Here is a 14,848-nt window from a genome sequence, read left to right on the forward strand (position 1 = left end):
GAAGTCAGGCTCCTCTTTGCTTCAACAAATCAGAGCTCTAAACAGCAATTCTTTTATTAAAAAAAAAAAAGATAAGCACCTTCTCAGAAAAATATTACCTATACACACCAAGACTATTTAAGAACTTGTTTACCTCCTTTAGATTTTCCAAATGAAAGCTGCAAATGTATTTCATTATTCCACAGGTCACAATCACAAGAGGCTGACCAAATGCATGGATGCCTGAATGGATGGAGGAAAGACGCCGCATTTCCCCTCCCCAGTAGCTATCAGATTTCTCAAATACTATTTTTATCTCCATCCATGAAAATTTCAGAGGTGGCACCAGAGAACTGATCACCGTATGCTGTAGATTTGAAGACTGAGGACTGACATTAAACAGAAGTGTTTGATTTCTATCTGGTAACCTCTGTGGTTCCAGTGAGTACCTGCTGGAAAGGTGTAACGGAGCCACGGAGCACCGCTTACCGGAAACCTCCAGTCTCTGCAGGCCTCCTCTCTGCCAGGAACGAGCTGAGTCAGAACACGAGCCTACTGCATCATATTTGGATTCTCTTTCTCTTGCTCATCTTTTGTTTCCCAAAAATATTAGTAACTAAACTATGGGCATGAGGGTGATTGTAACAAGTTGCAAAATGAGGACTTAAACAGCTGGTCCAGGGTGAATTTCCATGCTGGAACTGGCCTTTAGAATACAAAGCCTCTGTTTTCTTAGTGTGGCAAGAGATAATTGTGTTCATGTAATAAATATCTTGTGGCTTTGGGCTACAGGACAGAGCAGGAATAATGGAAAATTATTGAACACCATTTCGGCTATGCTCCTGACACTCCAAAGACTCCAGTTTTGAGAACAGAAACCTCACATCTCATTGGGATGTACACGCTTGTACAGCACATAGCTTTTAGAAATCTGGCCCCCAGAAACCATAGCTAGTCCTTGTGTGGGGTGGACTAAGCTCCTGGAGAGGTTAGGCCTGCTGTTTAACAACTGCTCTGACACTACCCCTCCAGTACAGAATCTCTTCAGCACGTACGGTACTGACTGACCACAAAAACATCGATCTAACACTTCGCACTTTAAATGCGGTTAGGATGATGGGCAGAGGCTCCTGTCTACCCAGCAGAACACTCCTGCCTAGCAGATACTGGGTCAGCATCTGAAGCAGCACTTTTGGTATGTTTTCCAGCACTCCATTCAGGTTCAATCCTGGGGGCAATTTAACAAACTGACAGGGAAACTCTTAGGAGGTAAAAAGTTACTTAAGAAGCCACTCAGACTTTCTTCTAGCAACACCACTACTACCTCTGCACGGCTTCTGAGTGCAGAAGTACTGCCAAGCCTATGTAGGAACTTTCCTACACGGAGCACAAGCAAATGACAAAGGTATTTGCTCTGTCTTTGGTAAACCATACGTGGGGAACAGTACTTAGCAATAGTCCTAGGCAATGTTCCTTAATACCATGCCTTTTGCCTTTTGTTTTTCAGAATTTGTGTGTTTTCTACACCACAAAACATCACAGTATTAGGATAAATTAAGAGTGACGTGGCGCTACCATGGCCTTGCTGCTTCAAATGGTGTTCTAAATATACTCATCACTGGCTTGCCTCCAAACTTCATACAGGAGGGAACTCTTCTCCCAGCTATTTGAGACAGATCAACTTCTCATACCTTTTAGAGTGGTATTTCTCTGAAGATGCTCAGTGATTAGAAACATCCAGGTTAAACTAAAAGGCCTGTGCAAGCTTTCCATGTAGCTCTTTCTCCAAGAAACCCCCGACACACAGCACCTTGCTACCCCAATCAAAATCCCTCCATTAATATTTATATATCAGCAATCTGTGGTGGTTTTTACAATTTCTCTCATACATTCCTTGTGCACTAGAAGAAAGCTCACAAAAGTTAAAATAATCTAAGTTGCTTAAGTCTTACTACTTACATTGCCCTTCATTAAGGAAAAACTATCAGAGCTTAAATGCTTACGACTGAGAAGAGAATCCAGCTGTAAGAGTGGAAGGAAACTACAATGCCCATCCAAGTCATGTTCGCACATTTTGCATGCTATAGTACAGGATGATGATCCCAGCAATTCTAAATTAAAACCGCTGTAACCTTCATCATACATTGTTCTCCCTCTATTATTAGGCTTAAAAACTACTAAAGGGTTGCAGATTGAGAACCAGTCCTCAACATATTTAAAACCAGCACTTATTTTATCAAGTTCTAATTACTATCAAAGTGGTTGATAGCAATCATTCACCAGTCAATGCTGGGGCACTAACACCATTTTTGCAGAAGAGTCTATCAAATTTAAATGTCTCTCTCAGCAGAAAACCATCTCAACCACCTCACGTTAATGAATGTCCCGTAGAGAAGTCCCTCAAAAATTCAGGATGGAAACAACATTGCTTGCCAAAAGCATGCTTTATTTTAAAGTAACATGGCAGAGGACATTGTTCTATACCTGACTCAAGGCTATCAAGGCTATTTCAAAGTAAGCACAGTTCAGTGGTCTTTCAAAACAGGTGAGGTCCTGGTTCTCAGAAGACATGTGATGCAACCATCTCCATATATCAATGCCCATGTAAGCATGACAATTCCACAAGTTACAAGAAATGCTTACCTACATACAGAGGTTAACACCACCATAAAGACTGCCCTGTCAAAAAAGCATGCTGAATAGCGCACAAATGCCATGAAACATCATTAACGCTTCTTTTTACACCTGAAAAGCTCATACCTGGGTACACTGCCTTTTAAGCTTCTTTCACTTGATGACGACGACGATGATGATCCAGGTCTCTGATCTGTTTTCATTCCGAGAGTCTCTGTCATGCTAATCTGAGGTTTTTCACCTTCCTCTTCTGGCTTTTTTTTTTCACTATCACTTTCATCACTGCCTTCTCCTAAGATGTCATCCACCTGCCGAAGAGTAGAGAGTCAGTCTGTTCTATCCAATAATTATGAAAGATTGAGATTACTCTTAATTACTCATTAAGAACATGCTTCAACTTTCCTTGACCTTCTCCTTGAAAATGCAAATTAAACCCCAAATGTCTTCGATGCCGTTTCTGCAATAGCTCTAGCAACATTGTACACCAATTAAAAATACTTAGTTTATATTTAACTTGAGATACACATATACTCATATACATGATACAGTCACATTTGAAGGTGTTTACACTTTATTATAACAAGATGAACAGCTGTAAACAAGAAACTATTATGAAAAAAGTGCTGCCATGAAATTAAAATAGGTGTTTTATACTATTGTAACATATAACGAAGCGTACATTATATTACACATATTTTATACTATTGTAACATATCAAATCACTTGGGCAAGGCATAGTAAAAACTCTAGCCAATAAGTATTCTCATATACCTACCAAGGTATTCCTTGATAGATACCCAACTTCAAAGAAGAGTATTCCTAAACAGTACAGTATGAACAGACTGGGACACTGAGAACCCCATTGTAACCAGGCTGTCTGCTTATGCTAATTAACAAAGGCAAAGCTATCAAAATGCTTACACCCATCATTAAACAGTTGTTTGGCCTTTCTTCTGAAAAGTTAGTATGGGATTTGATAATCCTCTAATAACAAGCTATCTTGCTCTCTCTGACAGGTCTGGAACTGCTGAGACTATCATTAAAAGCAAATCACACCCATGCACTACCCCACTGAACTTTAAAAGGTTATATTCTCTTCAGAAAGAGATGAAAACAGGAAAAAACCCCATAGGTGAAGATGCTACAGTCTGTTTTTGTGAATGGCAGAAGACATGGAAAGAAGCTATGTGTGTGAGTATTTCTCTACTGCTATTCCAGAATTTTTCCTAAAAGCTGCTTCTCAGCATGAGTCAAAATATGCTTCACAACTACCCTCTGTTCTCACTAGTGCCACACCTGCTTTGTCAAGAAAAACTCAGTATACAAACATGCACCAAAAGTTTTTAGACTGCTTATCCACTGCTTTTACACTGATAATCCCCAAAGCCACACGAAAACGGTAAGAAAGTCACTTATAGCACCCCTAATTTGCTTGTTTACCTTGCTGTGAATGGAAGGAAAGTCAACGCTGCCTTCTGTTTATCCAACTAAACGCAAGGGATCTGCACCTCACCATTACTCTACTAGAAGTATAGCAGAGGTAAATGGAATACCTTTTTTTCAGAGAAAGGGAACTCAAGAGAGAGCTTGCAAGGAGGGAGGGAGAGGAAATAGAAACTACAGAAGTTTGGTAACAGTCAGACTGATTCCATTACTTTTTCTAATACCCTAAGAGAGAGAAAAGGTGTATGACCCAAGATGATGAAGGTGCTCCGCAGGGCAATTTCCCCAAGTACAGAGGTGACACCCATTGTACTTCTGTTGACTTCAGAAAGATGAAGCACATGGCATTTGCCTTCAGTACTTTGCTAAACCTTTATTACCTTTCCACAAGCCTCACCACCAAGCTATTCCTGTCTGAGGGTAGTAACAAATCATTTTTCTACCTTGTGTTACTTTCCATTGAGGACCTACACTGATGCAAAAGAGAAATGATGTAGAAGGAATAACAACAGTAAGTACCTCAAAACATCCTAAAATAGGAACTCTAAGGAGACTTGACAGCATAAGGGAAAGCAAGGACATTGTTACAAAACATACTTGAGAAAAAAATGTCTTTAAATATGTAATTGTTTCAGAGTTCTACAACTCTGGAAGACAAAAGGAACCACATACTAGCTTAGTGCATCTAAACACAGCTGACAGCTTCTGATACAAACTGAGGGATTGCTGTGTCAAATCAAATTACCTTAGTCCAAAAGACCTTTTCCCATGACCAGAAGTTCTCATATGCATGGAAAGTAAGCACGATGGAACGTGGTCCAGGGTCAGGGAGGCTGAAAAGGCAGCCAGAGAGAAGCCACCAGCGAAGCTGGTAGAAGAGCAGGAAGTACCAGGGCAGGGAGTTTTCAGTGAGTACAGTATACAGGGAAAGGGTCAAGTGCTGAGCAGGTACACTTTGGGATGGGAACGCTCTGCCACACAGCTGCGTTAGAACATACTCACTGCAGCCAGCGGGGCCAGCAATCGACCTACAGCTAACAACTCCTTTCCAACAAGTCTCACATTTAAAAACACATTCCTTCATTCCACATGCGCTGACATCCTCAAAGGACGAAGTTAGGTTCACAGACGTTCAGTTTTACCGATGTCTCTCTCAAACAGAACTTTCAGTCTTAAAATGCGCTTGGTGTGCACGGTTTGGACAGACCAGCAGTCCAGGTACTGCCATGTCTTTTTTTCTTCCATTCTGCCCAAAGCTGACATTATTTTAAGACTGCAATGCCATTTAATATGCGAATTACTAAGAAAGTTGTACACATCCATGCCCCATTTCTGAGAAAGAGCATTTAAAATGCACATCTCAATCACAGAAATACAGCAGATTTTTAAAATCACTGAGTACGAAAATAATTAAGGTGGGAGAGCCCTTACCAGCCACTTGAACTAGAAAGGCACCCAAAATGTGTATCCTACCTAACTATTGCCTAAGTTGCAACCTTGTTAAAAAATACAAAGATTACTGTCTTCACCGTCAGAATTCTCAAAACAAACAGGAAACAAACTGTTTTCATTGACATAATGAGATTTAAGCCCTTCACTTGAACAAGTGTGAGTAAAAAAGCCACACTGATATTTAAGCAGCAACTATCTATCTAGACACATCACTAACTTTAAATAAAAAAGCTTAAAGATCAGAGGGAACTTTCCATCTAGTTCAGACCAAGACAGATGCTGACGTTCCAACTACATCTTTGACTTACAACATTAGGTTTTGTGATTGATTCAGAAGGAACACATAACAATTCAGAAGAAAATGCCAGCTGATACCAAATCTCACTGATAAGGTACAGGGAGGGGATGTTTACTGCTTAAACACTACCATAGCAGCTGTCTTTAAAATACTTAAAACTTTTATGACACAGTAAGAATGATTAACATTGAAAAAGAAAAATGATTCATCCCTTGAAGACAACAAATTGTTCCATTTACCAAGAGAATGAAAAGTCTGACAATTCTTTAAAACATCTGATTATAAAGGCAGAAAAAAAATCCTCAGCTGACAAAGCACAGATCAGCTGGAAAACTTTCTTACTCCAGAGGCTGAGTTTACAATTTCGAAAAGAATCAAGACTGAGAAAACATCAGAAAAAACAGCTGACATGTTCACTCTTTACCAAAACGTATTTTGGGACTGATCTCCTACGCACTTGCATGACTTACACGAAGACTTATTATACGCTGTTAAAAAACAAAAGTAAAAAGCCATTGTTTTGGTTGTCCAGGTTACTCCTAAACCACAGGACACAATCTGCTCAAGGTTGTCAATACACTGCATATATTTTAAAAATTATCAAGTAAACATGCATAAGCAGGCAGAGACCACAAAAGACAGTGCTTTTTAATTCCACCCTCAATTACTTCTCAAGTATGTCATGCCACATCTGCATTAGAAAGCGGTCCCTGAACCTTGGGCACCTTCCAAACACCACTGACATCCCACTGCTTTGCAGGGCATTAGCAATACTGCCAACAGATGCCCTGGAATCCCCTTTCTCTCCAGCAGAACTGGTGCGCCTGCTGCTTGTGGAAGGCAAGAGGTTTCCCCAGAGGACGGGGAACTTGGTTCCATATGCTCCCATAATGCTCCACTTGATCCTATGACCTTTACCCCTGCCTCCACTGCCAGCATTCCCTTCTGTTTCATCCCAAACTGTTGCTTTTTAGTAGATCAGCAGAGTTTTAATATAGATTTTATAGGAAACATCAGAGAAACCAGCAGACTATTTCAGGAACTTTAACACAGCAGTGAAACGAGAAGCCTGACATTAAGAACTACAAATTAAAAACGCACTTCTGAGCCTGTGGAATTAACAGCGAACGATGGTATTACATTGCAAATCAAATCAGAGAGCGTGGTGGCTCCATCATCCTGGAGTCGTGTGTTGAACTTTTTAACCTTCCAGCACAAAGGGATGGAAACTAAATGGTCTTGTCAGTGGCAAACCCAATAAAAATGGTATTGTAGAAGTTCACTAACACCACATTACTACATAGTCAACAGGAACTAACACAGTGCTGAGAGAAGGGGCAGTTTTCTCCCTAGTACCCACCAGAGCTCTGCCACAGTGCTGCAGCCCGCGCAGAGCCGGTGCCAGCTGAAAGGTACGTGCCATCTGGAAGCCATGCTTCTGCCCACGCCAACAAGCCATACGCTGTCCCACAGCCACGTGGGCCACTGGGAACGTCTCACTAGCAGAGTGTCACAGGCAGGGAAGAGAAGAGCGAGAACTCTTGAAAGAGGTGATGTTCTTCAGAAGGCTCCAGCACAGCTGCCTAGTCAGGCATACAACCGCCTGACAAGTTATTATTACAGCACGTTGACTAATGCCTGTCCTCTCGGTCCTCAAGCCATAGACCTATAAAATTTCTAGTGAAGCCAAATGGCCAAAAAAGCAGTTACCAACACTGAAGTGTAAACAAAACACTTTTATAAGGACAGAGTTCCACTGAAATTCCAAAAACAAACAAACCTTTTACAGAAAGAGGAAAAAAAAAAAAACACTTGTCAAGTGAATTTATCTCTAATCATTACAGACAACCACAGTTACACACACTAAAAATTCAACGTAGAGTCTGTTTTTAAAGGTTTAAAAATGGGTTTATGACAAGCTTTCAGAATATCTGATTAGTTTCAAAATAAGGGAACTTATTCTTCATAACTATTACCATCTACTGCAGTTCATTATCTTGTTCTTTGTTCTTATAGTCATAAACACGCTGTTTTGTTTGTTTCTCTCTACCTTTCAGGAAAAAAGGAGGCTGGCTGTAGTAATATGACCACTGAACTTTGGCAAATGAAAAGGGAGCTGTGACTGCAACTGCACGATTCTTTACACTGGGTCTGACTGCTGCAGTTAATACTTAGACCAGAAATGACACAAAATGTCACTTAGAGATCACATGTTTTTAAAATGCCACCCCAGCAACAATGCTGTATCCCTGCTTTACAACCAAGAGGCGGTTAACCCCTCACAGAATGCCGTTCAGAAATTCTGAGTATCTTCCAATTTCAATCTGGAAAGCAACTTTACCAACATGCTTGAGGTATTTAGAACAAATACTTGAAATTGCCAAAAGGAACATGAGGTCAAGCCTCTCCTTGGTATTGAGGGTGCCTTGAGTGCTGACGAAGGACTCGAGGCAGTCCCTCTAAAACATTAACATCACTGGCAGTACAATGAAAATTGCTCTCTTCGATTCAATTAGTAACACACTTCATGATGTTGGAAAGAGGAAAAATACCCCTTCCTAACTACCAATTTCTGAAATACAGAATCACATGGACTAGAAGTTACCAACTGTAAAACTTACCATGATTTTTGAAATTCAAAGTCTCTACAGAGAAAATGTCTCAAGGGAGATAATATGACAAATTCTCCAAAGCCTTCCTGAGTCAGTGACATGACTGCAGCCTGGAAGCTACGGTTTTATCCAATTATAAAGGCACCCATATCGCTAATCTGCCTTTCTTTTACTGTTTTCAAAACAAATCCTCTGCCAGAAGTTCATTAAATAATAATAGGCCTGTAAATCTACACTGTAATTTTTTTTAAATGGTGAAGCCTGAGAATAAATTCAAAATTACTACCATACCTACTGCCAGAACACCACTGTTCTGCTGTCCAGCAGGACAGACTTGATGGGAATCACTGAAAAACAACAACAGCTTTTCAGCTCTGCCTTGACAGCACATCAGCTTCTGGTGGGGATGGAGAGGGAGGATAGCCTGAGCCTACCGGAGGCAGCAAGGGGGGAGCCCTCTGTTCCTCTGGTTGCAGCATTTCTGAAACAATGGAACCCTAACAGAAATAAGAGCTCGCTGGCTGCTAAATGCAATGATTCTTTGGTTTAGACTGCAGAAAATATCCATGCCAAAATTCCAGAAAAGGCTCCAACAACACAGGCGGGAGGCCAGGGAATAAGAGGATGATCTACAGCCACCCTTCAGAGAAAGAATGTGTTTAGTCTGTTAGGAGAAGTTCTGGCTTTACGTAAGATAACAAGCCAGGAGCGGGAGGAGGTCTGTCCTGGGGTTCTTTCAACCCTCTGCTGACACCCAGGGAACCCACGCTCCTCAGTAGCAAACAGCCTATCGCAGGGTAACGTCGTTCCACTTGGCTGATCCATAGAGCTTAGCTTCACACCACCATTGCCTTGGTTTGCCTAGTGTTACTTATCCAGCCCTTAACAGCTAAATACCACTAAGTAAGTGCAGATGTGGTAAGACAGAGTTGAGTATGGCCCTTTTCCTCCTCTCCACGCATAGCTGGGTGGTCTCAGAAAGCATGCTAGGAACAATCGCTTGAAACCTCACTGACTACTTGGATGTACTCTGCAGCACTTGTATAAATCAGCTCCAAGACCTTAAATGGAAAAAAACCCACCAAACATTTCAGATCTGGATTTCTGTATTTCCTGGTGCCTCTTCCCAGTATTTCTGAGCCCATTTTTAAGTTTGGCTGAAGGGGCTAGGAATATTAACTTTTTCTAATGTCCATAGCTATACGCAGCTACAGGCTGCAGCGTGAGGCCATTTCTTACTGGCCAGAATAGAATCCACTTAGTTTGATATCAAGAATTTTTTTTCCAAATATGGAAAAACTAGGAATTTTTAACTTATCTTTGATAATATTTTTTTCCTTTTTTTTTTTTGTCTCAATGAACTAGAAGTTATCTTTCAGGTGTGCAAAATGAACAAAGACTAAAATCAGTGTAATCTTTTCCTGGCCAACGAGAAGGCCTGGTAAAGGCTAGAAATACTCAGCCAGTTTAACAGAAAAAGGTAACACAGGTGGACACTGCACGGATTTCAGCCTGCTGCTGTACGGATGTATCAGAACCGCTCCCACCTTGTAAACCTCTAGAGCAACAGGACAGGAAGGTCTAACAGCTTGCGGTAGTACTGCTCACCCTCGTTTTAAAACAAGACAGCATCATGATACTTTTTGTTCTCAAACCTGTCTTTCCTACTTTAAAGGAAGTATACTTTGCTGATGTGCAGCAAGAACCAGCTTTGTTACACAATTTTGCTAAGAACCATCAGCCTGGCTATGAACCAAGGCACAGGTTGCCAGAAGTCATTGCAGCTTTCTTCTTACTCCTAGACATTTACCAAGAGACAGACACAAACAGTCTAGTGGTCAAGATTTTTCCTTTTAATACAAATTTACTCACTGATTTGCTAACGAAAGAACACTTGTAAAAGGTGTTTAAATACCATCACTAAATACCACTGACCCATTAGGTTAGAAATCTTCAACATGCTATTAAAAATGACACATGGCAACTTGAGAGGGCACAGTGTCTAGGCTCTGAGCAATCTTTCCTGACACGTTTCAGTGCCAATGGGAGACATTTGTAGCAAAATGCTAGTGAACTGCTGAGGGTAGCACAGTGTCAAAGGATTGTTCAGTTCCTGAGCTCCTAATCTGTCTCCACATTATTAAAAAGAAATATGGGTACAAATTCACTTAGCTTAAAAAAAAAAATTAGTCTGCTTTTATTGCTTCCTATCATTCCTGCAGAACAAGTTTTCTTTGGACATAAGCTTCATTTTACAACAATTTTTTGATCATCAAAATATGTTCAAGTGCCCTCTTGATATCATCTGCTCTCATGAAGTTCCACTTAAAAAAATAAAACAAAACTGGAAAAATCCACAGATGCTAAATATATCTACCATGGTGTTTACCTTCATGAGCTTTTTGTAGAGGACAGACAGCATATTGATTACCCACACCTAAAAAGCAACAGGATTCCTTGGTAACAAAGACCAGGGTGAAGTTCCATCTACTGCTAAAACTCCCTCCCACCCTGGCCCAGTTTACACCATCCCTCCTGACCCAGAGGGAGCTCTGAACAGGTGTGAGCAGGTTTCCTGCATCCATCCAGCTTGCTGTCTGCCCAACTGGTTTTATAGTGGGACAGTTCTCTCCGTATACTCACTAGTGTAGCTGGTACCATCTGCTGAACTGGTAGAACAGACTTAAAACAATAATTTTAATATAGTGATATATGTTTTTACAGCCTGCATGTCAAAACACAAAATCTCAGCGTTTAACAGACCACCGGGCTACTAAGATACATAGTCTCTTTCCAGACATCCCCCAAGGCATTAGTTAATGCTGTAGCCAACACTTCGCACATCATCCCTGAAAATTTCTGAGAAGCATTTAGGGCTTAATCCATTTGGTTATTCCATTAAAATAAGGAATCCAAGAGTGGGAGGGAGCTAAATCCGAACTAATCTCCATCACTTCAACCTGAATTACAGATTATTTAGATTACATTAAGGCCCTAATGTTCTTCAGCTCAGAGACAAACACCAAACTTCTGAACTGCTGCAACCAAAACTGCCGTCTGTGGCTGCACAGCGTCACACTCAGTAACACTGCCTTTGGAGAGTAACAGCCACAGCTACGGACTTCACCAGATAGGAGAACCCAAACAATCCTCACCCTTGAAAGAAGATACAGACAAGTGTAAATAAAGAATTTCTGGTATACACAATATGCGCATTTTTTGCATCTCAACTGGTTCAAAGCTTTTTCTCAATGAATCCTTGTTACCAGATCTTTTAACAACTGTTAGCACAGCGCTATGTTGAACTGAAAGTGAGTTTCCCTTGGAGAGACTGAATACTCATGGCTATATATTTCAGAGAACAGCAAGATTTTTTTCCATTTTGAAGGCTGAACTCCTGTACTTCTTGTTCAGCACCATATAAAGCTCTTCAGAAGCCACAGTGTAAGTGAAATTGAAAATACTAAGGTGAGGGCAAGAACCTGCTTTCATTTTACCTGCAAGTGCCAGCTTTCTGCGGGCATCACAGCTGCCAAGGTACTTAAACTACTGCTGCGTAGAGCTAGCAGGGCTTACCTGCTATATAAAACCACTGCTCTATAAACACCGATCTGCTGCCTTCAGTGCAGGTTGATTGACACATACTATCAACCAGCTCGTAAACCCGAGCTAGCTATAAGCAGAGCCAGCTTGGATGTGCCATAACTTCCTGATTTTAACTGGAGTTTGGTGTTAGCATTGCCAGACATCAGCTGGCTTCATGAAGCATTGCTTGGCTGTCAACGAACTTCCCTCCTCAGGAACTTGATTAGCTTGGTCTCATCTATTTACCAAGTGATCAAGCTAACAAAGCCTCCTCAAATAAGGAGCACTGGAGAAAACTATTCCTGAATTGGCTTTCCTAGAGACTTAAAGATGACAGTGAAAACAGGTCAGTTCTGAAACGGGTTCTGCTGAACTGGGCAATGGGCCTGCAAACACTCTGTAAAATCAGGCATGCAGCTTCCAAGTGAAGTAGCGAAGAAATCCAAGCAGTGTGTACGTGGGAGTGTCCTGCATAGCTAGCCCACTCAACAGCCAGAATTAGGCAAGGAATAAATTAAAGAAAAAAGAAAGAAAAACCTAATCCCAAACACAGTGACAAATAAGCCCAGGAGTATTTTCTACAAGGAGCTCAGTATGAAGGTGACGAATACTATGCAGGCTCTGATATGATCTCTGTGTCATGGTATGCCAGCTATATCCGGTCCTCAGCACCTCTGTGATGAAGCTGCCCGAGATAGGCAGCTGTCATCTCAGAGAAGGCAGTATCATCATACTTGCCATGAGGAGTGACAGAGAATATCGCCTACAGCTGACTGTGACCCCTGGCAAAGAGAAAGTGCAAGCTCATATGCAAAACCCGTAACAATAGAGAGAAACAGCAACGTTCCCTCAAAAATCTAAAATGAATACCGCTACAGTCGACATGAAGAAATTCCAGCTGCATGGCTGCTGGCGTGGTCACTCCTTTTGTGACTGCACTGCAGCAGAGAATTCCTCACCTCAGGAAGGGGCTCTAGTTCTGCAGCTTTGCATCACTCCTGATAAAGTTGTACATGGAATGGAAATATCCTTGGCCGTGCTGAGACAGGAGCTGGAACACTTGCAGCGGCAGGACTACCACACCGTGGCAGAGCTGCGTGGCTATAGGCAGTGCTCCCCGAAGCTGGCGCCTGGCAAGAATGAAGACCACCAAAGTCAAGATATTCTACCTTAAAGATGTCTTAGAAGTGAGCAATTGCAATTATGCATAATTTGAATTAAAAAATGAGTCACCTTACGATAACTGACCAAGCACAGCTGATTAAAGAGTAGTGGTAGAAACCGTCCTTCAATGCTGCATTTAGAAATAACCTGGCGTATACATCACCAAAATGGACCTGCATTTTTACAACCCCAGAATTCCAAACACCAATTAAGTCTGCTGGCAGACTAGCATCACGCACGTGTTTGCAACGATGCCCCACAGCACTCAACATACATTATGCTATATTGCAGAGCTATATTTATTCTTAGCTCAATTAAAAGTATCAGGGTACCCTGATAAAACAAACAGTTCAGACTTAGACCAGGACCTGAGCAGACTCTTAAATATCACTCATGGAGATCATCAACTCCAGTTTAACTGTAAAGCCATCTCAGAGTGGCGATGAGGCTCAGCCAGGCCCTATATGCAGCTGCTCAGAATTCTGACACCAGCTTGCAAATTGTTTAACTGGCTCAGACATCTCGTTTTTAACCGTGGCCAATTAGTGTTGACAGCCTGGCTGCATTTGGTTTAGTGTACGGAGGGATAGACAAGCATGAACTCCAATTAAAGAAGGTTTGCCCCACTCTCAGTGAGCAAGCGAACAGCTGAACAAGGCTCGCAGCTCCTCTTTCCTAAGGCCAAGCAGGGATACGCAGATGTACGCCAGGCTGCAGATACACCATGTGCTCTGAGTGATGTGAGAAAAACCAAACAGAAGATAGGGAAAAGCCTTCTTCCCCACAGAACAGCCAACTTTCACCTTTTTAACACCTTGGACATACGTTCTATGTGGCAGAGTGGAAGAACACATTCTATGTGTCCTGGTGGAAGAGTTACAGACCTATTTCCTGTTTCATATGGAGTAACATTAGAGCAATGCCCTTGCTATGTAACCAGGCAGACTTTAAAAGCCACAGAAGTTGTTCATATCTGCAGAAACAAACAGACAGAGCTTAGGTTTGATCTTACTGGCACAATGATTTTTACTCTATGCTTAGCAGGACAGTAGTGACATGTGAAAAGAGGCTACTTTGCTAAAAACCCAGGATTACTTGAGAACACCTCTGGAAGAACATCAATTGTTGACCTCATTGGAGAGTAGGAAGAATATGTAAGACGGTAGAAGCATCTTTGTTGACAAGTAAATCAAATCAGTCTTTGATGGACAGTCAATAGAATGAACAGGGAAATCCAGACAAAACTCAGGCAGTCAGTCTTACCGCTATAAATGTTATCAGACTCCTCAAAAAGCAGCCGGCCCTGAGGTAAGCATGGCTGCTGCTCTAGCTGATGTCTGTTTGGTGTAGCCCATTACTAACACCTACTGGAGCACAACTATTTGTACTTACCTCATTATTAAATTAGCTGTTAAAATATTTGGGCATAAAAATGAATCAGTCTCAATGACACATTTTCTTTCATTTCCTTCTAATACTGGCCTGACCTGCAAATATTTGACTGATGATGTTCTTTCTGCACAATGTTCTATATAATAGTATAACTTTTTAATTAACAACTTGTCACCAGTGCCAAACTAATCCTTACACATGTAGGTAGTTTCCATTTTTATCTTCAAAATGCATATATTTATACAGTGAGCCATCAAATGCCAAAAGGTTCCAATATGTTTCCTGTATT

At 41.3% G+C, this 14,848-nt stretch overlaps 1 protein-coding gene across 1 annotated transcript in view; it reads right to left on the minus strand.

The window, feature by feature from the left end:
• CTDP1 (CTD (carboxy-terminal domain, RNA polymerase II, polypeptide A) phosphatase, subunit 1) overlaps positions 1-14,848 on the minus strand; it is a 79,174-nt gene that overhangs the window by 27,939 nt on the left and 36,387 nt on the right. The window contains exon 12 of the mRNA XM_010140188.1: positions 2,740-2,921. Coding sequence (XP_010138490.1) covers positions 2,740-2,921 — 182 coding nt within the window. The remainder of the gene's footprint in view (positions 1-2,739; positions 2,922-14,848) is intronic.

Source organism: Buceros rhinoceros, unplaced genomic scaffold, assembly GCF_000710305.1.
Source record: "Buceros rhinoceros silvestris isolate BGI_N320 unplaced genomic scaffold, ASM71030v1 scaffold11337, whole genome shotgun sequence".
Classification (NCBI taxonomy): domain Eukaryota; kingdom Metazoa; phylum Chordata; class Aves; order Bucerotiformes; family Bucerotidae; genus Buceros; species Buceros rhinoceros.